At 36.0% G+C, this 26,430-nt stretch overlaps 2 protein-coding genes across 7 annotated transcripts in view; one reads left to right on the top strand and one right to left on the bottom strand.

Annotated features, from left to right (window-relative positions):
• The window catches only part of tgo (Aryl hydrocarbon receptor nuclear translocator homolog tgo), a 118,261-nt gene that overhangs the window by 44,419 nt on the left and 47,412 nt on the right, over nt 1–26,430 (top strand). The gene's annotated exons all lie outside the window — the stretch shown is intronic.
• osa (trithorax group protein osa) overlaps nt 1,223–26,430 on the bottom strand; it is a 39,232-nt gene continuing 14,024 nt past the window's right edge. The window contains exons 3-14 of one of the 6 annotated variants that reach the window (XM_066402983.1): nt 18,606–18,735; nt 17,597–17,886; nt 14,742–15,240; nt 14,241–14,398; nt 12,246–12,290; nt 11,386–11,574; nt 10,573–10,936; nt 7,431–7,592; nt 6,795–7,051; nt 6,506–6,647; nt 4,014–5,584; nt 1,223–2,734 (exon numbers count right to left, since the gene is read on the bottom strand). In XM_066402983.1, coding sequence (XP_066259080.1) covers nt 1,964–2,734; nt 4,014–5,584; nt 6,506–6,647; nt 6,795–7,051; nt 7,431–7,592; nt 10,573–10,936; nt 11,386–11,574; nt 12,246–12,290; nt 14,241–14,398; nt 14,742–15,240; nt 17,597–17,886; nt 18,606–18,735 — 4,578 coding nt within the window. In that variant the 3' untranslated portion in view covers nt 1,223–1,963. The remainder of the gene's footprint in view (nt 2,735–4,013; nt 5,585–6,505; nt 6,648–6,794; nt 7,052–7,430; nt 7,593–10,572; nt 10,937–11,385; nt 11,575–12,245; nt 12,291–14,240; nt 14,399–14,741; nt 15,241–17,596; nt 17,887–18,605; nt 18,736–26,430) is intronic. The other 5 variants (XM_066402984.1, XM_066402986.1, XM_066402987.1 and 2 more) reach the window with 5 other exon arrangements.

Below are 26,430 nucleotides of genomic sequence, written 5' to 3'. Positions count from 1 at the left end.
ATTTTACGTTCACTTATTTATCGTCATTACTATACTTAGAGGCCTGTAAAGCACCAAACTAGTAATTTCTGAATGTAAATAAAGTGCGGATAAAATTGACAGTTTTGCATGTGAAAATATCAATTTAAGTCTCATACATAAAATTGACGCTTAGACGTAAAGTGGGATTGTAGTTACCGAAAACTGTCTAATTCCTATGCTATACATATATGTACATATGGTTGTCAATGTTCTAGAAGAAATTAATGTAGCATTATTTTTTAATTTTCGTCTCGTCACCTTTTTTGGTACCCGAGACACTAATCCATAGTGGCAAAAGCAGAAAAAATGGCGTCATCCTGACCTCTGACGTCTTATATGCGCAGATTGTGCCGATTCATCTTTGGCAACAGAATGTTAGACACTAATACATGGCAGCCTTTCCTCTAAGATAACGGGAGACGCGTTTAAGAATACGCGTTAACCTTACTTTGACATATATTGAGATCGTTACCCTAATTAACGTTAACAAATTGCCTTGAACAATCCCATAACACTATCCTTGATTCTGCAATTTTGAACGTGGGAAGTAAGTTATTGTTAGAAAATAAAATATTTTCAAAAAATAGTGGATAGGCGAATTAGTAAGAAAATTACTCGAATTTATTGTTCTGGAATGGATTTCTAAATTTAATGGTAACATTCTACATCATTTGACGCGTAACAACTCCATTGTAAGTCAGTCCGAAAAGAATGGACTTTCGCTAATTACGTTTACGTGTTTCGATAACATGACACTTATTTTACTGGGTTAAAAACGCTGTACTAAAAAGCAAATAAATTACTTACCGTTCATGCCAAGCCAACAAAGTCGCAAATATGAAATAACGCATCTGTTGGAAATGAAATAACAAGCATCGTAGATCTCTGCTTTTCTACTCTCGGCTTCAATCTGCACAATCAGCTTCACTACATTGTGAAAGATCTTATTTTCCGTAACATGTATTTTCTCTCTAATATTGCATAGTGTAATTAGCGTAACAACGTAACAGTAAAATCATTTATGGTCGATATTTTTATAATTTCTGGACATTTACGTACATTATGTATAACCAAGTAAGACTGTTTGATTAATACAACATGTACAGTTCTTGTAGATGGCAGTTACGGTATATTTCTTTACTAGCAGTACCTAAAGTGTCTGCAGTTCCAATCTAGGGGATCTACAATAAAGTAAAAAGAAAATGGTGTATTCAGCATTTACTTGATTTACAATATGCAATCGTACATAAGATGAATATACCTACAGCCAGAAAAATATCACCACATATTTTAAACTACATTTTGAGTTCTAGTTCAAGACTGCCGTTTCTACTCTTACAGCCGTTCCTCGTTCAGTAACAGATTTAAACGTAACAGCTAAAATGGGATGTATAAAACATTTCTAAATATACACAGAAAATTAAAACTCGTATAAAAACACCATATTCGGTACTTCCTTTGTACATTTATTTAATTAAATTCATTATCAGACATGTATAAAGCATTCGCACATGAATACCAAAGAAAAAGTAAAAAGAAATTACGGCGCGGGGCGCTGAAAACAAAAAGGTCCGAGCTGCTCACAGAGAGCAATAGCTGCATTACTGACATACCGCTTTATATCAAATAATAAATAAAGTAAATAAGTAACACGGATGCATGTTTAACACTTTCCAGAAAGACATACGTCGCTTAATTTACAAAATGGTACAACTTAATGGATTACACTAGGTGAATCGATTATCTACTTCCGAGATCGGAGTCTCGATCTAGTCTTGGTCTCGAAGTAGTTCTTTACATTCGCGCCACATAGCATACGCATACACTCCGTCTTTTGCGAACAATCGTCCCTTAGGGCTCACTATACACGAATAAATTCTGTACATACACCCGACCACAATAATTATTTCCACAGGGTTAATATCTACAGCACAGGAGCAGATTAGCTGCGGGATATTTGATACAGTACTTTCGATATAAGTAAAGCCACTTGTTGATCTAATATCTGGCTCATCACGAGAGCTAATAATCTAGATTCTTGCTGGACTAACAGGGCTTTATTATCCGGATGCCGTGAAAGAAACACTAATGTAGCTGCAGCTCTTCTCAGCATATCCAAACTCGTCCCCATTGAATCAGGATTATCCCTAAGCGCGCTTATTCCACGTTGGTTTGCCACTTCCAACGCGCTTTGTTCGGCTTGCTCAATAAATGCTACCAAAAGAGATACACAAGGCGTTTGAGAGGCGACCACTCGGGCCATACTGCTATCAGCAGCTGCCAAATAATGCAAAAGATTGATTGAAAACTCTCTTAGCACCTGATCTTCGGATCGACAGAGGTGTTTCGTAAGTACGGCGCATAGCTTTTCCAATCTCGAAAATGGAGGAGTTGCGATGACTAAATCTACATTGCTGTTGGTAACACACAGCTTACAGAGGGCCTCAAGCGCCAACCTTTGAGGCGAAAGTAAAGAGGCTGGGCCCGCCGAGATGAACGGATCCTGGGCTGTAGCCGAAGGGCAAATCGCCCAATGCAACAGCCCGTCCAATACTGGTCTGGCTACATCTTCTTCATACAAGGAAATATCTATTTGGCCAGCGATGTTAGCTATACAAACTAGAATATTTTCTCTGATTTGTATAAGAAAGTCCCACCACCATTCGCTTTCACCTTGTAAGCTACTGCAAGAATCTGCAAAATCTGCGTCCTCCTGAAAAAGAAAAAAACATCTTTAATCTCTAATGGAGGAATTTAAATATCAGTTTTAACTGACGAATTTCAGAAACAAAGATTCTCTTTGGAATTTATTTGTTGATAGAAATTCTATAGAACTTCAGTATATTCGGTATTTTCGGTAAGTGCGTAAGTGTAATGAAATTTTTGACCACGATAACGGAAGCCATTTTTCAATAATGTTTATTGTTACCCCCTTTTCGGTACGGTTTGGGTAAACTTGCATGTCTGTAATTTGAAGATGTGCATTGGAGTTTGCATAATTATTAAAGGTTTCTTTCTTTCAATAGAACATTCTTATTTTCATGTCTCCGGTAGAAAATAGATGGAAATGAACTTTCCATAATCTCCAGCAAGCACGTCTTATTGATTTTTTAAATAATTTTCAATATAAAAAACCTGTAAGCTTAAAGTAAGTTTTGTTATATAGGCTTATTGTATTTCTAAACCAAAAAAGATATCCTTTAATATGGGTGTTGAAAGCAATGTCATTGTCTGGCTGCAAAAAAACGTATAGCAATGACAGTTTTTTCTATTAGTAGCTATAGTAAATCATTTCATAATCGTGCTTCCCAGCCACAAATCGAAAAATCGTAACAATTTGCCAGAACTGCAAAACTAACCCTATAAAGATTCTATTGATTGAAACTAAATCTTGTCTAATGATGTATTTTTCCTTGCCTCATTGTTAAATCGCAACTCCTTTTTTGCATAAACTGTATATGTGAAAGCTATCTAAACAGTATGTTTAAGAAGTATTTCATAATTTTTTTATTAAACATGTTTCGATGAACTTCACAACTATGGATATTGAGTGATATTAATGAAGATGAGTATGACATAAGTAAACCTGACACCCCGTACAATTTTTTCAATGTTTTTTGTTACATAAATTCGCGAAAATTGGAAATATTCGATCATATTTTGAAATTTCGAAAAATTTAATAATTAGAGGAACGTTCATTCTAATACACTTAAATCGTTTCATTCCTTAAAATCTCTTAAGTCAACCTCAAACAGCAATTTTAAATATTACGAATGCAAAGTTTCATGGGAGTACTATTTATTTGTATCCAAAACCATTTAAAGCATGACATACATGATAGAAGATTAATGTGGTATAGTGAAAATATAACGCTTGAAATTAAAAAAATAATGCCCGCACTGGTGATGTTAAGATGACAGTAAAGGAAGGACATTCAGGACGATAAAACGTTATTAGTAATAAACGAGATGTTGAACGATTAAGGGCTTACCTCTCGATCGTAATTCCTAGTCTTTTGCGTCCTTGGAGGATGTTCGTGGTGTAGAAGTAACAATTTTCCTACAAGCGCTAAGAAGCTAATACTTTTGGCAAATTCGCTTTCATTGCCCGGAATGAACGTAAGACTCCTAAGGATATTAGATATACAAACACATCTCTTGCCCAGGTTGTCTTGGCTCTCAGTAAGAAGGACCAAACTAGCCTCGTCCCTTGAATAAGACTCGTCCTCATAGTCCAACGGGCGCCGACGTTTTAGAGAACTAGCCGGGTCTTGAATCGGGGCACTTTTCACCCTTTTCGACTCACTACTGTTTTCAGTACTACTACTGCACTCTCCATTTACACTAATATTCAGATCTACACTGGAGGACCCTGATTCCTCACAGTTCAGACTACTCTCACTCACTACTTCAGTCTTAACAGTCGTCTCCCGTTTCACGGACGCGTCTAATATGAGCACTTTTTCATTGTCTTCCGCCGTTTCTTTTTTAATTCGAGATATCACATCACTTAATGTTTTCGTCCTACTACGTTTTTTGTCACTTATTTTAGGAGGTGGTGCCTCTTCCGGCGGAGGGGTGACCACCTTTCGTTCGATTTCTTCCTTAGCTACTTCCGATTTAATTTCGCGTTTCTTGTCCTCTAATCTCGTATGGAATGGTATTCGCCCGAACTCAGCCTGAAAGTTTGATAGAATGTGATCGGCGTTGGTGTACCATGGATCGGAAGGGATTTCTGCTAATGTATTAGCAACGTTCACCTCCCCACGCATGTCCCAATCCTTCACATTATCTTGGATGAAGATATCATCGGGGCGGTCGACGTATTTTACTGGATCACCTCGTCGAGACATCAGGGTGTAGTTCGTGGTTTTATTGAAAACTACAGACTTCAAACTCGGATCTATTGGTTTCGCCACATTCCCCAAATCTACGTCATGTTCCTCCAAATTCTCCTCCCTAGGATAAGAACTATCGAACATATCCGATAGATTCCTCTTAAAATGTTCGAGCAAAAGATCCAGCAATCCAGGCCACTGGCTCAGGCCAAAATATCCTACGGATGTGTCGTCAAACAATAAAATGTTCAGCATGTCAAGGGCGAAAGTGCTTTCAGTTAAAATTCCAGAGCGCAAACACATGATCAATCTCCAGGCATCGACTGGACCGACATCCGATCTACAAATTCTCTTCCGCCTGTACAAAACCGGAGTCACATTCTCAACACTATCAGGAGGAAACGTAATTTCCCTCTTTGGCATTTGCCCGTGTCCGTAAGAATTGCCCACGGGCTGCTGGTTAGAACCTTTGACAGCTCCAGCAGGCGGCATTATTGGCGGATACGGCTTCCCCGGCCGATGCACTGGTCTCATTGGAGAAGCTTGACCTCCTTGATTAGGCAAAGGTTGCCAATTTTGTCCCGGCTGACTCCCTTGATATCCCTGGCTGCTTGGCCAAGGACCGCCAGGCCTTGCTCCTTGGCTCCATTGCTGAGGAGGTACTTGGTTGTTGCCGGGAGTACCGTATTGTTGAGGTCGGTACTGGGTATTGTTTGGCCACCCTCCTGCATAAAATAACAGACGTTAGTACTATGGAACAAAAACAATTTTTAGAGGTAATTCCATAACATTACATCTAAACTCTTGAAACTTTGAACTGTATAAAGAAAAGTTGAAGTTAAACATTTTCTTAGAAAGGCACTATCTGCACGCGGTTGGAATTATCATAATAAGACTTAGCAACAATTTCTTTTGTAGAGCAGCAAACCTGCAACAAGAAGCAGTTGAATAATTGTAAAAACAACTTTGAGAATTTTCAAATTCGCCCTCTAGCAGATTAAGAATGTGAGAATCAGATAATCGAAATCAGACTGTATACTAATCATTTCTAACTATTCTCTCTTTTTATTCACCTTTTTATGTGCATTATAGAATTAAGCACAGAATGTAATATCAAACCATGTCAGTTCCCGTCAGGTGATATCCTGTGAAACCTATAAAAGTCAAACGTCGAATGACCATATATATGGTAACGGCGATAGAATCTGACGCTAAGCAGACTGTACACGAAGAGTGAGAAAACTGAATATCCATCTAATCAAAGACTAAGATTTTAAAAACTGCGAAATATCCAAATTCATCCATCGGATTTCTGCAAAATCGCACTTAACGACATAATTGACTTCTCTGATTCTGCTTGGCAAACTGTAATAGATATTGAGACACAATAGATCTCCTAGGGCGCTGCCTGAAGAGGGCAGTTACACACCCTTTCATGATAAATGCATTTTAATATCCCATAATTTTTTAGGTTACCTCAGTTCCAGGCGTCAATCTGCACATAGGTGATGATTAATGTTAAAGTTGAGAGACCTTGTATAAGAAAACGTTTGCTTCAAAAATTAACAGAAAAGCAAGCTGCTTCTTACACAAGTTAGCTTGTTAAACCACTACATAAAAAATTCAATAAGGGACCACATACGTACCGTACATAGGTGCCCTGGGTTGTCCATAGGGGGAAGGGGGATATGGTTGATCTTTGGCAAAATCTGGATGTCTCCTTGGAGGCTGTTGTCCAGGGGGTGGCATATTTTTGTTTGCAGGTGAATAACCACCAGCAGGCGAATTCTGAGCAAAGGAACATTTATTAGTCGCAAAAAATAACAAAGTAAATAAATTAATGTTAAGAAAAATATTCTGGCTATAAATAATATGTAATACACCCGAAATTGCCCCCTAAACTATTAAACATACATTATAAGCTACAATTCTTACCTGATCCGGTCTATAGTAATCTTGATGCCCAGGATAAGCTCCTGGGCCACTAGCCTGCGCAGCAGGAGGGCCTGCAGTACCCTGGGTAGTATTGTAGGGAGGCCTAGGGCTGTACGCTGCTCCCGGATTAGCATTATACCGATTGTAGGGATCCTGGGCAGAGGAAGATGGCGGTGGACCACTGTTGGGTGGCACGGCTGGCGGGCCTGAAGAGTCACCTGAATATGGATAGACTGGTCTTACGGCTGGCGGATAACCTGTTCATATATTTGGCATTCTTAATGACATGCAGAAAATAATAAATATAACACTTAGTAAAATAAAAAAAAATGCGTTAATAGCGCTACAGTTAATAGAATTAATACACAAGGTTAGTGGTTGTTAGCAAATATGCCTAGGATTAATTTTTTTCTAGCGTATGTTTTGTTTTGAGTGTACTGTTCTTGGATTCTTCCGAAACCGATCCAGATTTCTTTTAATACAAGCTAAAGCAGTTGATCTGCATGCTAACCTCTTGAGACTAATTTTGAGGAAATTGAAGTTGCTCGACCTTCCATTTATTGATCAGATTTGCGTTACAGAGCAGAAAAGCAAAACAAGTCACATTTGTGGTGACAAAAAAATGTCTGCAATTACCTGTCGGGTAAGACGGATGGGGCCCACCCGGGAAGGGACCCCCTCTTGGTTGAGGACTCGGGGATACGTCGTCAAAGGGATTCGACACGCTTACGTTGTCCCCAGCCCCGCCCGCAGGACTTGGGCCCCCGGCGCTATTCAGGTGATTGGCACTTCCTGAACCTATAATTAACACTTCTTTAGCTACCTACCATCTTAATTCAAACATATCTAATCGGTTTTCTCTTTATTAGTAGGTAGGGATTCGAATATATATATATATATATATATACAGATGCGAGCAAAAAAAATAGCGTCACCTATGCGCTCGTAGCTTTAAGCTGAATATTTTTCTACCAATTGAGATGAGTGAAATCATAAACACAACACGTTCTTTGAACACTTTTAAGAACAATCTACAAGTAATTTGATATTGGTGCGTCGTATATTAAAGAAAATGTTGAGGAAAGTTACAAAAAAAACACAAAAACGAAAAGTAGGTGACGCTATTTTTTTGCTCGCATCTGTATATATATATATATATATATATATATATATATATATAGTCTCCTATATTAATTTTCGCCTTTGCAAAAATGTCCTAATTTGAGACAAATTCCCTTAGACCTTGCAGCATACAAAAAGAAAACAGAAATGAGACTGTCTTTTCCTAACTTCCTATTTTAACCTCAAAATAATGAAGCCTTCAAAATAATTTAATGGTTAAATTGAAAACTCAACATTCAAACAGTTAATTTAAACGCTACACTGTAAAGAGGAAATTAATTCAGGCCTGTCAATTACAACTTTATCAAATGATTTCTGTTCGATTTTAAACTGCACGATAATTTCGCCTTTTTATGATGGTATGTTGATGACCTGAACGTAAATGGAAGGAGCAGACTCTCTTGCGAGTAATTAATCGCTGTCAATATGTAAAAGTTTATTCACTGTTAGCATAAAGGGTGGCAATTTTAAGGAAGGTTTGTGTGTAAATGTTAGAACCCTCGCCCTCGCCTCAATTCACAATCAATGAAGCCACGTTTTCAGTTCTCGTTTTAATGCTATGAACATTTTAAAACCGCATGTTTACAATAGATAAAAAAAGTACCTCTTTTCCATCGGTAACGAGTTCTCCGAGACAATTTCAAAACACTACATATTTCATACATATCCATATTACTTTAGTGTCAGAATCAAGGAACTAAACAAAACTGACCGACTAAAGTATCGGAAATAGCTCGGCATGGCAGTCGCTTACTGGCGAAAAAATTGTTGTTTACCGTGCAAAAACGTCGTGAACGCGCGTTGATATACAGTGGACGAAAAACGTTACAAATCCCGAGTATACGTAATCGTCGAATAAAACCACAGTTTGAAGCGCTGAATTCAGTATTCTATTTGCTATATGATAAAACTAATTAAAGGTGAAATATATTGATAAGGAATTTCTATGGTTTTGCTTTGTCACTAGCCGAATATCTCTCAGATTACAAGTCGAGCTGTTTAAAGTTGAAATAATGTTATTGAGGTTCAGACATTTTATCTCCAACTTCGAGTTTATATACGTAGTTCTCAAAACATTCAACACAGCTTAGATAAGCTAAATTATAATTTAATTCTGGTACGGTTGTATTTGGTCAAACAAACTTACATTTATTGCTATATGACTAGTTCTAAAAGCACACTTAGGAATGACTTGAAATATATTTTTTACACTTCATTTCCAACAATTTTGAAATGTGATATTAGAAACACTATACCACACCAGTGGCCGAGCTTTGTGCGAAATAAAATTCAGCGACTAGTAGACTTTTGCAAGTTTTTTTATCTAAAATTGTTCAATTTATATGTCAAAACCCCAAGCTTTTATCGTACCACCAGTTAGGACTTTATAACCTTACAGTACACATAGTACGTTTATGTTAACTCACATCAAAAATATATATTATTAATGATACAAAGTTGCGGGGACATTTCGCAACAATTATTTTAGTGCGTAAGATTTACTATATGATAGTCATTAAATTAATTTAATTGGAAAAATGTGTAAAGTAGCAAAATGTGGATAATACAGTATTTTTGGTGATTACACAGAAAATGCTACTGCAAACCCAGAAACTTTAATATTTGGAAAACATAATGGACAAATATTTTTGTTGTATTTGTTGAAATATGTCGACTATGCCTATGGTTATAAAAGTTCAATTACGGTATTTCTTAAGACGTTTATCTGAATTTTACGACAATTTACTTAGGTAACAAATTATGCTCGATCGAATAACAAGTTCCGTATTATTACCACGTTTACCGTTTTTTTTTTCTAAAATGGACAACAATTTATTATTTTAATATTTCTGTTTCATCTTTAAGACGTTCTGAATACTTTTAATTTAAAACACTTTTAGTTAATGTCATGAATTTTATTAAAATGATGGTTAAGAATGCCGACATTTTAACAATATTTTACAGGAAAATAAGTTTGCACAAAAAAGCTTTCCTGGAAAGGGCATGACCTCGGTTTTTATAAGAGTATACTAGCTGATCCGCCCATGTGTACATCATTGGAACTGTTATCACTGATTGTTATGGCCCAAAGAAATACCAAAATGTCGATTAAACATATGTTTTCATACATACATACATATTAAACAATGTTTTCTACAATTTTACTGGATATTTATATAATTTATAATATTAATCGGTCACATGCTTCCGCGCTATAATAGGCACTAAAGACCGAACCTTATGTACCCAAATGTACAAATCGGCGGATCTGAATCAGGGATATTTGATATCGGCGCATTTCTGCACGACAAACATAAAGATTTGTCCTGCAATAGAGTCTCAACCGGCAATATTCACACTTTTTCGTTAGTAAGCAGAGTACCTAAGTCGTGTATTTAACGGATTTACTCATTGGATTTACATCCTGTATACCTAGATATTGAAATAAATTAAAGGTATAAAATTGTCGGAAAATGCCTCAACTACCGTTTCAATTACTCTGAAAAATTGTCCAATTATTTCCTCCTATATACGACGGGAAGATGTTTATAAATACTCTCAAAACATACCCTACACACTGCAGAAGCCAATTAATAAAGTTATTCACAACAGACACTAAATGTTAGCAAAAACATATGCCATAAATTCCTCTTACCTCCGTGCGGGGAAGGGGCAGATTGAGAAGATGGCCTCTGAGGATATTCCGGATTGCCCGACGGAGGATATCCGTTGTAGCCCCCATAACCATCCATACTTCCTCCGCCTCCACTGGGTAGAAATGAATCTTGGGAATTCGAAGATCCTGGAGACGGCACCGAAGTGGCTTTGGCACCTTTTTTCTTACTGCTAGCCTCTACTTGATTTATTATCGGTTGAGGGTCAATTCCTCCTCGGTCAAACTGGCATTCGTACGCCAGCAAATTTTTCGTGTAATGCTTCCTGAGAGTGTAGGCGGCACTAGACGATGCTCCGATGCCCAACAGTCCAGCAATATCTTTCCACGTCTTGTTCTTCGTCACCTGTAACGGTGAGGTGTTACAACGGGCGCCCTTGATAAACGGCAATAGAAAGGCTCCCCCAGAAAAATTACAGAAGGCATTTTGCCAATGATTTATAACAACTTGAAAAGCCAAATTCCTTTTATAATATTTTAAATCCCACAAAGTATAGCTCCCAGTTTCTGCCGACTCTTAAAGCGAAAATATTGCACTTGGGCTAATAAATTTTGAGGCTATTTTTTTCTGACTCTGCTACAAATCACGAGTGAGTACGACCGTTATGACCCGTATGGAATACTGAGTATCATGTATTTTTTCGGTTTCAAGCCGCATTTAGTTTTAAATAATAATTAAGTAACAAAGGGATGTACAGTAAATCACGCAGAAATTATCGTTAAAACATTGAACAAATAATCCATGCAAGTCATAACGGTGGTAATGGAACAAATATCCAACAAACAGGTACAAACCTCCATGAAACCACCACGCTCCTTAACATACATATACAAGCGAAATAAATCAAGAGGATTCTTGGATATCGTCGGACATGTGGTGATGGGAGTCCTCCTGTCGTCCATGAAAGCCAATAATTTATCCAACCACGCTCTTCGATCCGGGCTCTCGTCCATCTCGTAAAGTTTGCTGAGGCTATCAGTTTTCTGAAAGTACACCACACCCAACGTCACATTTAACAGAACACAAACATAGGGATGCTAAATATCTAAGTAGTTAGTGTATGCTACTTTCTGTCCATTTTCTAATGCTATAATGCCGACTTTTTAAGTTTAGAAAACAAACTGAGAATATGTAAGAACACTTGAAGATGGACAAAAACAAATTTACTTAACTGACCAACAAACACTACAGTTAAAATGCAATGAAAAATATTAAAATATAAGCCATTGGGCGCTGTTTCAGTGACAATGTAATGAAATATATCCACGTTTAATAAGATTACCCATCGGTCTTAATATCCCACAAAAACATATATTAGTAAATACTATTTGTCTATAAGAATAGATTTTAATAGGTTAGTAGTACCAAAACCATGTAGTGGGTAGAACAACTCCTTCATTATGAGCAAATTCTGTCCCTTGCACCACGGTATATGTAAGTTAAAAAGTGAAATACCAACGGCAAACTTAACATGAACTACATATTATATCCATTTGTAAATGTTAAAATTGTAGAAATTTGTGTAATAAGCACTAAACTATTGGTCAGTTAACTAACTAGGTTCTATGACAAGCACTATCCATACTAGAAACATGCCAAAAACATGCAGCAGCAAGCAATATAACAACTAAAATTATAATATGTGTATATAAACCTTTGAGCGATATGTATCCTGTGGAGGCACATGACTGTTAAACACCTGGAAACACCGGCCAGTTAGCTCAGATTGTCATAATATGGAATCAGAAATATTGAATTTATTTCCAAACTTTAAAGGTATAAGGAGAATTAGGGAAGCACCTATCTAGTTAGATGAATTATAATTATTGTGCTACATACTATACTATTGTCGTATAAGTTGCTATCAAAAATGTTTAAAATATACATTAAGCTTCTGACAAAAAGTAAAAACAGAGAATATTTGTATAATATATCAAATATAGGCTAATCACTATATTCAGAAGAATAGGCATGGAAGATTACACGCGTCTGAGAAAATAAACCTTTTGAACGGTGACTAAAATAATTTACTTAAACCCTCTATTGTTGGTTTTTAATTATAACTGTGATTCAACGGAAAACATTTTGCAAAAATCCTAAATGTTTTTAATTAAAGTGGAATCTCTTATTTTTTAGCACCAGATTAGTATTCATACGACAGTATTTGTGTCTTCAAGGGTCAACTTCCAAGTAGCCCAAATGTGCCAAATGCATTTGAAAATAATTCTTGTGCAGCGAGAAAGACCGTCTTGCATCCACAATTCCCGGCTCAGAGTCTTTTTTAGTTTACTCTTCGTCAATGCATACCAAACACAAGTGCAGTTTCATAAGTAAGTTTTTGATTCAAGTACTTTCCTCAGTTTTAACAGAGGATCAAAACTGAGAATTCTTTGATTTCAGCCAGGAATACACATATCGGTTTGTGTAGTTGACTTAAAGCTGTACCTATTGCACTTGTTGCAGTCAACCAGAGAATAATAGCTCTTTTTTGCGTTTGAAACTTAATATGTGGCTGTAAATAATCTTTCTAGTAATCTCTTCCAAAAACCTTCTAAATAATTGAAAAAACTAGACAGGTATTTTCCTATTAACTCTCATACCAAAAACAAATCAAAGTAGTTGTGCCGCCAATTCTCCGAGTTAAAAGTGGTGCACAATTATGTTCCCATAATCGATTAAATACGGTGTGCTATTTACATTTACAGGTGTCAAGATTTTCCCTTCATTACCCTTAATCTCAGTTGACAAACGATGAACCAAAAGTAGGAGCTACATTTAGACAACCAGGGGGTAATTTGTTGAATTTTAATATGCAGTAACCAGCATGCAAAACTGAATCGATTTAAAACAACTGAGATGCGGGTGGGTGTAAGGAAACTGCAACACACTATACGTGACATCAACATTTACTTGCAAAAAATTTACAGCAATTTAAACTGTCTAAAAAGTAGTATCAATTGCATGAACCATGACATATAAAAATGTGCTACACAAATCAAGCTACCTTTGCTGAACTGAACAACAGAAATAATGAATACTTTTTCGACCAGTTTCCCTAATGGATAGATAAATGACATGAAACAGTTCAATTTTAAATTAAACTGGGACCAACTCTTCAACTATCTGGCACATGACACACACAGATATTTCATTATATGCTTTGAAATGAACGTAAACGATAACAAAGGCTTTTGATATTACCTTTTTTTATGCACTAAACAATTTCATAGACAGTAATTGATGCAATTAAATGTCGGGATGAAACTTTTGACACAAATTACTAGAAATTAAGATTGTGATAATTACACATCAATCAAGATAACACAGAAATTTGAAAATTTTCTTAAACACCAAACAAACGGCGACACAACTACAGTTTATAGAGCTTGTTACTGAAACAATGGCCTCAAAGCAGCTATTTAAATGATGTGAAAATAAATTCTGATGTCAGTGTTTAAGTAACCAAGCTCTGTCCAATTTACTGATCAAACAACAATTCACGAGACAGTTAAAAACTCAATCTGCTCAAAAAGGAAGGCGTATACACACAATATTGATAGCAATCATAATACGTCTTCCCTTTGTAGTAGCAAAATTTGAACATGGCGAACTGAAAAAAAAACGAATTCTGTAGTTCTATAGCACTTACCGGACTAGCAGGAGTACGGGGCCAGCCGGGACTACTGATGTCCCCATAATCTTCATGTGGAACTGACCCTTGGGGTGTTGAAGGGTGACTGTAATGCCCCATATCATTTTTCCTGTTAGATTTAGGTGTCTGCGGACAGGCAGGATCTTCTCCCGAGGCTGAAAAATCATTCAATTCTTCTACATGAACTCCAACAACACTGCTGATTAATTATCAATCAATGGTAAATGATTTAAAAGCAAAAGTGTATTAGGTTGATTCGATTATAACACGTATAAACCCAAATCTCTTTAAAACACCGAGATTACGAGAGCTAACGAGAAGTAATATAAAACTGAGCGTTGAAAAATGGAAAAGTATATTTTCATTGTGGTAAAATCAATTAGCCTGTAAATTTTAGTAGGATATTACTCCATTTGGGATTGGTAATGCAAATATCGCCAGTAAATAATGAAATGCATTAAATTTTTTTAAAAATCAATAATTTTAACTATCACTCACCGGCTGAGGCATTAGAAAGCGTAGATTGCTGCGAACCTTCGTCGATAGGTGCTCCATCCGGACCAGTCGTAACGACAGAAGTAACGGAACCACCAGAAGTAGCCGTCACATGAGTATTCATGGAACCTTGTGCCGCAGTAGTAATCCCATTATCCAACATTTCGTTCACCATCTGAGGATGTGAATTTGGTGTTGAACTTGGAGGCGGCATGGGACCCTCGTGCGGATGGTTATTCGTTAGCATAGGACTGCTGGATGGCGGCATATTCGGAGGACCCATCGATGGTGGAGGACCCATGCCAGAATGATGATGCCCTGCAGGCGGTCCCATATGAAAATTCTGTGGAGGACCCGGGCTGGGCGGCGCCGACCCAGACCCTACATTAGCAAAACCCATTTTGTTATGCAGGTGGTGTTTGAGGTAGTGAGGAGGTCGCAGATTAGGACCGGGAGAAGGACATCCAGACGATGGGCCGTATCCCTGACTTGAGGGACCAAACTGAAACAGTTACATGAATTTAAGTTATTTCATTATTTACATTATGAGACATCACAAATATTAACCCACCAGACGTTTTAAATTTCAATTGATAACACAAGATTAATGACATGAATTTGAATTTGCATACTACGTCAATGTAGGTCAGGATCCTTTGTAGTAATTGGGGTTCTCATAAATTAAAATTAAACAAAGTATGATGGAAACAATAATGGTTTTGATTGCACATATTTATGAAGACTACAATGTATTTCGCCAATCAAATGCGAACTTTTATCGTATTATATTTACCCATTCAAGACGAAAACAATTAAGTCAAGTCTCAAGTTGTGTGGAAAATAATACAGACCCCCAGCGGGTTAATTTCAGAACTAAGGGTAGGTCAGTAGGAGGGAATTCCTGAATCGAGCGTTTGGCATAAATTAGGTTTTACTACCAGCCGATTTATATAAGGGTTGAAAATCAGAGGGACGGATCTAAAATAATTTGAAAGGGAGCGACTTCATGGCCTTCACTGTGACGACCGAATAAAAACGATAATAAGGAGAAAAAGAATGAATAATTGCGTTAGTCTGCACTTCGACGGCAGTCGTTTTCTAAGTTTTATTGGAAAGAAAAGTACGTTTTCCATTCGATCGATCGTAATAAAAGGTATGCATCCACGTACAAAAGCAAAACCTAACGTTACACGAATAAATGTGTATTCCTACACATGCATAATCTATTTTCCCTTCACACTAAGGTATAAGAAAAATGCTGCGACACCCGAATAATAAATAGCCTCCAGGATGTTTGAACAGAATGTAACAACAACTAAGTATTTCTGCTGTCAAATTTATTGCCGCAATCAATTTTAGAATCGACGGGTGTCCGTTTTTATTCAGCTCCACAATATGGTAACCGTGACTGGATTTACATAATTATTTTTAAAGCCATAAAGAGAGAAATATTATTTTTAAAGCTGTAAAGAGAGAAAGAATTCAATGGTAAAAATCTACAATACTAAGTACTTTCGCGTAAACAGGTTAGTATTTTCACCTGTTTAAGTACCATATTGATATTTAAATAAGTTTACTTAAATTTTTGAGGGAAACCGTTTTATTTTTCGTTGAAATGCTAGCAGGTGCTAGATCAAAACCAGCAATTAGTTTCCGTTCTTTCTCAACTAGGCATTCAAAATAATTGAATATTTCACAAATGCTTAATATTGGCACTCCGCTGTTAAAAATCAATTATTGTTAAACTATACTGCAATTATAATGGATTTTTGTTGCTGCTAAGCAATTAGATTTATTCAAGTCTCTGCACCATTAATTGAGTGAGTTTATGTCTGAGAACAGTTTATCTCTAAACTGATTTCTGTTAGTATGAAGGCCAAAAGATTCACAAGAAACAAGGATCGTTCATTCTTAACATCCTATATAACATGAATAATTTTGCCCACAAAAGTGCCGGTGCTTGTTTACGGAACTTTGATAACTTTCAGTTTCATCGAACGGGAAAGTTTCTATTATACACACGCAAACTTTCACACGCGTAAACACTGACAAACTTTACCTGAGCTTCTCACTTTTCAAGTACAGTAAATTCCAAGATGCAAGTTACAGCTTAAAACAATTTGCCAAACACTTTTAGCTTCAGAAGTATACACATGACTCAGTTTATTCTAAGATAACTTGAAAGAAAGTCTTATTTTAATTTTAAGTATATCATACATATCATATATCATACCGGACATTACAGTTTTAGATTTTATGAGGTAGTACTTTTTTCACCGTCCAGAAAATTTTTATTGTACGCTGCTTACAACGTGTCCAAAAATTTAGAAGGATTCAGTTCAAAAGTTCAATGTTTGCATTATTTCGATCTATTTGAGGGAATGGCATGGAAAATACCCAATTTATTCTCGAATTCGGTATTATTAGGACCCTACATAAAGAAATATGAAGTCGAATTAGATGAATAGCTAAGAATTCTGCAAAAAATCAAACAGAAGAGAACATAAAAATGTATTGCAAAAAGTTATAACACCAAGGTGTGTACTTACAAGGTGTCTCAAAGCAAAAACTTGTAAGTCAAAAACAAAGGGTTTAACGAGTTTCAAGTAAAGTATGTGCTATGAAATGCCGGAATCTCTCTTGAATAAACCTTACTTTATTTACCCTTTAATTAAGACTTGCATCCAATCCACCTCAATATGAATACATTGTACTTGGCAATAAATTATGCCAAGATAGGAAACTGTCAAACATTACAATTTACGACTAAACAAGATTATTAATGCCTCAAACACAAAGAAGATTGATTTGTTCTCTCTCGCTGCATGCCTAATAAACGTTACATTAAAACTACTCACATTTCCAGGCGGTCGAGGGGGATATCCTCCAGGTTGCACAGGGTACTGCCCCGGTTGGTGTGGGTACAGTGGCATTTGCGGTGAATTTTGGGGAGCCCCAGCAGGTCCTGGTACCATACCCTTGTAAGGACCAGGATGTGGTGGCTGCTGGCTTGGAGGACCGTAACCGCCAGGTCCTGGAGGCATTGGTGAATGACTCATCCTTGCTGGCACCCCACCTCCACTACTTCCCCCACTTCCTCCGTCCGACTGACTACTGGATGGCCGTGGGGGCATAGGAATGTTTTGACCTGAAGAGGTGCCAGAAGGTTAATGTTAATAACTTATCTATACAGGATATTACATGACATACTGTACGAATTTAAGGGATATGTTTATCGAGCTGTAATCGTTTTAATATTCATCATTAACAGATTTTTTAAATATTTTTGTTTACATGTTAATACATTTTCGTAGAGGTCAGTTACCCCACAGGCATTTTGCAAATGCTGCACATTTCTGGTATGAAAAACATTTCAATAGTTCGAGTTTCGGGATTTTAATAGTGCACTACGAACCTGATTAATCCTGTGTAACTTGGTAAAAATGGCTAAATAGACAAGACAATACGTATATACGACAGACAAGGCATAATATGCAAGACTTTTTTTTGCATATTATCGACGATATGGCCCTTAAATTTTATCAGTACATCACGCAACACCCGTATAAACAAAATTTAATTTGAATCCAAAAAATCAAAAAAAGCATGAGTTTACTTAGGATATTAAAGCATTCAATTAGATCGCTACAAACGATTAGTAATCCTTGCCAAAAAAATTAATTAATTGTTTATTTTTGGATTAAGGAAAACATTACGCAAAGATAAGAGACTTCATTTACTAAATTGCGTAATGCAATTCTCATTCCGGTCGTGAGCATCTCAAGGTCGGTCTAATACATATTTACGACTTATTGAAATTATCTGGTTAAATATATAACGGATTTATCAATTAATCCGATTACATACCGACAGCAGGAGACATAGACCTAGACCCTGTTGATCCTGTCGGTGAAGGAGTTGGTCGCATACCCTGAGAATTTGGGGTTCCTGGGGCTGGACCGCCTGAGCTATCGTTGCTATTGCCCCCACTGAGATCCTGCAACAAGAAAACACAATATAAATCACTGCGCTTCATTTCGAAATCCAATATAAACTCCTTTTCCTGGCGCTCCTTCCCCAAAAGTCGTTTACACATTGCACCTTGCGCTATATGAAATATGTATGAGTAACAATGGCAACGAAACAAGTGCACCCACAATCGTCTACTGGTCACATGCTGAGCTATTAACATAATAACAGCAGAACAAGTTCATTCCGAAAATCTGCCCTTAATGGTTGAAAAGGGACAAACACCATATTACACCAAACAGGTGATTTTTCATTTCGTTTTATGGGGTCTGTGTGATAATCCTGAATGACTCGTCGTGGCCACATTTGTAACGGGTAATTGGTGGCAATGAACCCCTTTCAATGTTCTTTCTGCTGACTTATGGGTATGGGTGATTTCGTTGCCTACAATTCGTGTAGCTTTAATGATTAACAATAAATACGTCTTTATACAAACCAGTCCAGCCATTCAAGCCGTATTACATATTCTGGTTAAATGCCGTAAACTACAAAGTTTCAAGAAGTTAAGGTTGGATTTTATTTGCCAAGTTTATGTGTTAATAAAACGCAGGGAAACGGTCATACAAACCGGTAAATATTTATGAGATACTGCCTAGAGCTTTACTCCCCAACATTTAACCTTTTTGTGTCAAATCGAGAAGCAATGATAATGATAAAAATATGTGTTAAATAGGTTCAACGATTTAGAAAACATATATTGCACGTTGCACTGGATTTCAATTTAGACTACCGTATCAATAATGAAAACATACATCAATATTCTTCCTTTTTTTTTCTTCTCTTTGGTGTAACATTTTCTTATAACTCAAAATACGTCCAGCAGTTCGCAACCTTTCTAAATGTAAATAGCAGCATACAGCTCAACTTTACAGTATTCCATCTCGTAAACTGAGACACTTTTAGAATCCTATTTATTTTATAGGAAATCTCAAGACATTGTTTGTGACACATCTGGCGAATTTTAAGACCGAATAAATTTTGTTCAATCGTAGATACTATTTCCACTATCTACCAATTCCATTTCAATTTAAATTAATTCTAAATAAAAAAAATTTTCCTACCAACAAGACGAGCTGTGTATTTCTTTTGAACTTCCAAGAGCAACATAAACTCTATAGCCATGAATGCTTCATTCCGGCAAATTAATTATTCCTTTTGACCTTCAATCTCCTTCCTATGTAACGTACAGCGATATTAATTAAATCGATAGATATTCAGACATATAATCGGTGCAAAATTAACTCCGAAATCCGTCTGTACAAGCAATGGGAGGTATTAATTAATATGGTATTTGAAGGTACATTAATAAACATTTACTACGTGTAATTCAATGTTTAGTAGTAATTAAAGCCATATTTCACCTTCCCTAACACAAAATGGTGCAGACGCCGCGTTTATTATTGATGTGTGGTGAAATGAATGAAACGTTAATTACAGTGTCAATGTCCATAATGATTTATAATTCGATTATCAAAACATCTAATTATGTCAATGCGTACGACCAGGTTAGTGTGACAAATTGTCGGTCAAATTTCTACTTTATACATTTTTTAATATGTCTACCATGATTGGAAAATGTACACTTTGAACAATCAAGAACAAAATTGAGGATTATTCAGAGTCCATGTGTGCCATTCGATTTTTTTTCGTAAGGATTTCGATGCATAGTTTGAGGCCAAAGATTTCTAAATAGACTTTTTCACGGAGTTTCATTTGTAGGTTTAAGTTCACACACACGAAATAACCTTCTACTGGTCCGGAATAGTAGAAATTGAATTTGTCCTGTTTGAGAAGCCGGCAATAAAATAATTCTCCGGGAGCTCCCAAATGTGCCCTTGAAAATAACAGCCAACAAGGGGAATAAATTCGTATGAATAATTTTTTATTCTGAGGGTTCCGTTGCAGATAAATACTAAATGTTCAGACAAAGCCTATTAAATTAACTTGAGACGCCCTGTAACGAAACTGTGTGATAGCACTTACGCTGTCCTAAATCATTTATCGATTTTAGCCCGCAACTGCGCATTGTGGCTCTAAATGTTAGTTACCTCATCCCCTAAATCGCAGTTGATTTTTAAAGGGCGTTCTAAACGTTAACTAATTTTGTTTGAAATAGAGCACCGCAGCAATATACCTACGTTTCTTATAACAATTAATTTCTATATTACACTTAGATGCAAAGAGTTTTGTTGTGAATGTGCATTTGAAATATTACGTACAATTCAGCCAATAAAATTATTACTTGTAAAAGGGGGATTAATTATGGAACAAAATACTGCAATGAGTACATAAAGCAAATGATAGTGAATAAACGCGCTACTATTAGCTTGCAAAGACGTAACATTTTATATTCCGAAAACGCTAATTAATTTCCTGCGGATTTTACTCCTAAAGCGTCGATTTTAAAACAGTAATAACTTTAATGAGAAGCCCCTCGCAAATGAAATAAAATGCTCATGAAACGTTTCGATCAAGCATATAACGTCCATATACTCTATTCATGCATAAAATGCTCTTTTATACACAAGAGGGCTCTTGTTCTTGTGTTCATCCATATTATCCACAAAAGCATAATTTAATTTTGTACATTTTAAAATATGACTGAAATGGAATAAGCAGTTTCTACTACTGTTATTAAACAAACGAATACACCTACATTGTAACTCGTTTTTATCGATTTAAATCCGTTAAAGAAGCCCATTATTCCCTTTTAATATCCTTCCTTCGGCCTTCAACGGCCTTGACACAGTTTAGGGCTTTCTTTTCAGATGACCAACGGAATTAGGATTGCATCGAACCTGTTTTTGAATGAATTATAGGTCGCAGGTTCCTTTAGTTCAGACCATAATTTTTACACAGTTGCACCTCATTATGACATTCCACTCAGCCTACAATGGACACCGTCAGGTATATAAATAAGGTGTTGAAAAGAGTTAAAAGGCTGTTGAACCCCAGGTGGGGATACCTTTAAATTCAGTTTGGTTCAGAATTACTTTAAATATACATTTTTCGCTACCGAAATCCTCTAATACCCCAACAATATAATTACGTACCCTTTGATAAAGGAAATCGCTAATTTGGGGCTTCGGGCATTCCACGGAGTAATTAACTTTCAAATTGTTAAACTCGTAATGTAGGTAACCACCACTCTGGACTCGTATGCTAACGAGGGCCAAATCAAAATGTTTCGTACTAACCTTAGGGCCTATTACTTAGGAGAACAATTCTAAATCAGCAAATATTCTACAAGAGACAATACATGCAACGAAGAATATTTTGTTTACGTGTATCGCTGAGTGCTTTTAGCAGCCTTACATCTAATGCCCATAGATAAGATATTGAGATATAAGTTTGTAACAGAGTAGAAAATATATTGATAGTTAACTGTACATTCTGCATTGTTAAAACAGCATTAGTTTCTGTGACGGTATATATATTACATAAAAGCCATTTAGAGCAGGCTAAGAATAAAGAAGACCCAAGGAGCATATAAAAAAAGTCATTGCAATTTTAATTTAACGCTATATCTACTCGAAGAAGTCCCCTTAATCCAGTTTACTACGTAATGCGATAACCCGAATGGCTGGTATGAAATAGAATAATGGACTCAAAGGGTGTCGACCTCAAAGGAACAGTTTCAAAGTAAACATACTTACATACTTACTAGAAAGTACGTGCTTTGATATTGCAAGGTAAATGAAGGGAAGTTTGATGGAAACTACGGAACTGAAACTTTCTTGACGTCTCCAACTTCTTGGCGAAAGCCAAGAATGGTTAATTACCGTTTAAACTGCTACTTATGCAATCAAAATGTCGATCAGGCAAAGTTAGTGGGGCCCAACCTTTAAACAAGAAAATTTATGTGCTTGTAATGGGGAGGGTATAGGATCCCTGTCTCAGTCCTCCGTAAAGGCTTGCTTTATTATAAACGTCATTAGTCACAAATGACTTAGGACCTGTTGCCTGACCTACCCGAGCCTCACTCAATTTATATAGGTCGCTCGAGTGTATACAAAACAAGGTTCGAAATTTTATACATATACAGACCCATATAAAAGCAATACGCTTTACATATTATACCGAGCAAGTTACGGAACAATGTACCACCTGCAGAAATTTATTTATGATTACATAACAGGCAGAAAACACACGGTGAGCTGGTTTTATTTATTTTACTGTTGTGGGTTTTTAACGATTGTGTACTCAGGGTTCCAACTTGTAGTCGAATGCGGTCTTATAACTGGGGGCTATGGCAATATGATTTAATATTCCATGTGGTTCAACCGCACATCGAGAATTGTTATTTTATTGATTATATTACGATATTCACTTTAGCTATCAAAAATATATAATGTGGTCAAATTGGCCCTACATGTATAGGTATCTTGAAAATTGTAAATGCTATAAAATGGTTGAATGAGAAAAGTCGATACAATAGGGGAAAAGTCGATACAATAGTATGTGCTATTGCATCTATGCTTTCTTTGCGTTTATATTACATGTTCTCAATTTAAAAATTTCCTTTGTCTTACCCTATCATTACTAATTAGATTATGTTCCGTATTATTTTATTTAATTCTTTTCTTGCGAAGCCTTAATTGAAAGAAAAAGTCCGCAGACAATGCTCTTTACTCTGAAAAAAATGTTTCAGAAAATGTTAAATTCCTGAACCCATTACCCATGTGCCTTTGAGAAATTTAATTAACTTGAAATAGGTAATATACAGTTAACGTTAACGTCTTACAAACAGTGGGATCTATCTATTCAAACACGAAACCGTACTTATAGGAAAGGCCCTTTTAACATTATTAACTAAACTTTCTTTAGTAGTATCAGTATTAATAGGTTTGTAGAATTTTATAACTATTAAAGAAATAACTACATAGCAAAAATGAGGCTATGTCATGTAAAAGATAGATTTACTGCAATGTTTAAATTTACCCGTAAAAAGACATCTTCACAACGTGGCCAGCTTGCCACACATTCTTTGGCGGTGTAAGTCCTATTTTGATAATCTAATAACCTATTTATTGATTGTTAAGTAGCATTTGTAAAAAAATACAGACAACTTCAAATTAGATCAAGAATTGTACTTAACCAATTAAAATAATAAAGTCTGCTGACGTGACTCCACAGGAAAATTGGGAGTTACGTTACCAACAATGTAAAACAACTATACCTCCGCCAGAAACTGCAATTCTTAAAACTTTTATACAAAACTATCTGATCGCACGCAATTTCCATATTTGTCTTACTCTCATGTTTGTGGTGCAGAAAATGAATTGCATATTTAAATCGTAAAGGTGAACATTTGGCCTTGGCATATATTAGTTGCGTACACCAGTGACTCTTCCCATATGTATATTTTGATCTCCAGCTCTAATATTCTTGGATATAAAACTGCTTGGCTTCTTCACCGAGGCTAAACTGTTGATAAATTTGTTTTGAAATTTGAGAACAATGTTATGAGTCTACATTGAATCCTTGCCAATAAGATATGCGTTGCGAGTTTTCTAAGTCGGCTAGCTTCAAAGCCATTTTGTATTATCTCAAAGTGAATCTTAAATTGCTATAGGTAAATAAACATAAACATAATTTAAAAACACAGGATAATTCATAACAAAAAAGCATTTTACTTGTGGAATGACCGACAGGCTATTACGAATGAAGGCACTGTAGTTACAAAGTAAACAGTTCTTACAATGCCATTACGGGCTAAATCCCCTCTTACAGATGTTACCTACTGACGTAAACAAGCAAACTTAAAGCCCTAAAGTAGGTCAGATATTTCCCACTCGTAGTGAGAGTATTGCAAATACAATAAAACACCACATGGACCAGAGCAAGACGAAAAATATATCTTCAAAGAGTTGGGTAAAGTTTATGTAAAATCGATTTATAGTTCCAAGAAACTTTCTATATTTACTTGGAAAGATACCTGTTGATCTACAGTATACATAATATAAAATGAATAATAAACGAAAGTCGAGTTGAAAGTGCATAGAGCCGACAAGCAACTCCACAAAGCAAAAGGTTTCAAGATAAAATGTATTTTTACTTGATGGTGTAATAAAACTTTTCGATGAGCATAAAATCAGCTGCATGAATTGTAAAAGTAAGGGATTTTATGTTTATGTCTTAGAGTTTTACAATATCTTTGGATATGGGCAATTTATCAGTTAGTAACCGGGCATCACAGAAAATTTTGTTTTTCTGAATACTACATTTGGAATAAACTTATTGCAGCTTTTTGTGCATTCATCACTAATGCGACGGTCTAATTAAATTGAATGGAATGGAGGAAAAAAGGCAGGTTCCCATGTTTTCTCAATGAGCCGGATGAGCCAGCCAAGTCGAATTAATAATAACTTTAAATGCCGATTTTACAAGCTTCTCATTCATACCTAAAACGGCAAGACGGGTTTCGCGGATATACAGGTAATTTTACTGTTTTACGAGAGCTGAATCATTTTGGTATTAAGCAGGCAAAGTATTCTGTCGTCGATAGCCGTAAAGGAAGTAATAATGTATTTTTTGGTTTATTAACACAGGGCTTACAGCAATCAATGAAAGATGGATTTTGCTTATTGGAACTGTTAGCGATGAGCCTTATCAAGCTGTCAATTAACACAACAATCGAAATTGAGATTGATTCATACTAACCGACATTCGATTAAGCAAGCATTCGATAGAAAACCTTATTTTAAGTAAGGTATATCTTACAATTGTAAAACTCTTAGTTTTAAGTTATAAAAGAGTGACATATTTGTAAGACCTTATTACATACGGAAATTGTGCATGCCGCTGTTAGATCGTAAAATTGTTGATTAATGTATTTTTTTAAATCTCTGATTAAAGAATTTCTACTAACCCCATGTTAACAAACGTTTCATAGAACAATACAATAGACAGACACAGAATCCCAGACCAAATTGTTACCAGTTTCGCGCTTTTGGAAATCAATAGACAGTACACAAATGCCCCCCCCCCCCCCCCCCGTGTTATTTAGAAGAGGTTCTACAATCTTTTTTTATTGCTGTTACTAATTCAACAGATTCGACGTAAGACAGATTTAAAGGATTGGTTTTATTCCTAAACAAGAAAAAGTGGTAAAAATTGAGTTTTTTTATATAATTTGGTAAATAACTTGTTACAGAATTGTGTATGTTACATTTACGTTACAATACGTATGTGTAATATGAATGTTACAAAAATGCAAAGGGTCAAAACATTTAACGAAAGCCTAAAATATCTAAAAAAAAATTGCAAAGGACTAGAATCATACTTACGAAGTCCACGCCAAAAGAAAATAATTCACCTTTGGAGACATGGTGAATATAAAAGAAAAAAATTCAGCACTTTTTATTGGGACATGGACTTTCTCGAAATCTGAGGAAATATATGTAAAAGTGATTTCATTGCGTAATAAAACATGAGTTCAGAACTATACTATACAGGGTGTCCAAGAACAACTTCGACAAAATGAAAGGGGTGATTCTATGTACAAAATTATGAAAAAAGTTCCTATCTACTTGTGCTCGGAAATTCTTTTTAAAGAAGTTACCGCTCTTTAAAGATGACGGCCTAAAAACGGATTAGACGCTTTCTGAACAAAAGACTAACATTATGATATAATGATAATACGATTAATAACTATTGACAA

Source organism: Euwallacea similis, chromosome 27, assembly GCF_039881205.1.
Source record: "Euwallacea similis isolate ESF13 chromosome 27, ESF131.1, whole genome shotgun sequence".
Lineage (NCBI taxonomy): Eukaryota > Metazoa > Arthropoda > Insecta > Coleoptera > Curculionidae > Euwallacea > Euwallacea similis.
The sequence above is the reverse complement of the archived record's forward strand: the minus strand, read 5'-3'. Positions and strand labels throughout refer to the sequence as shown.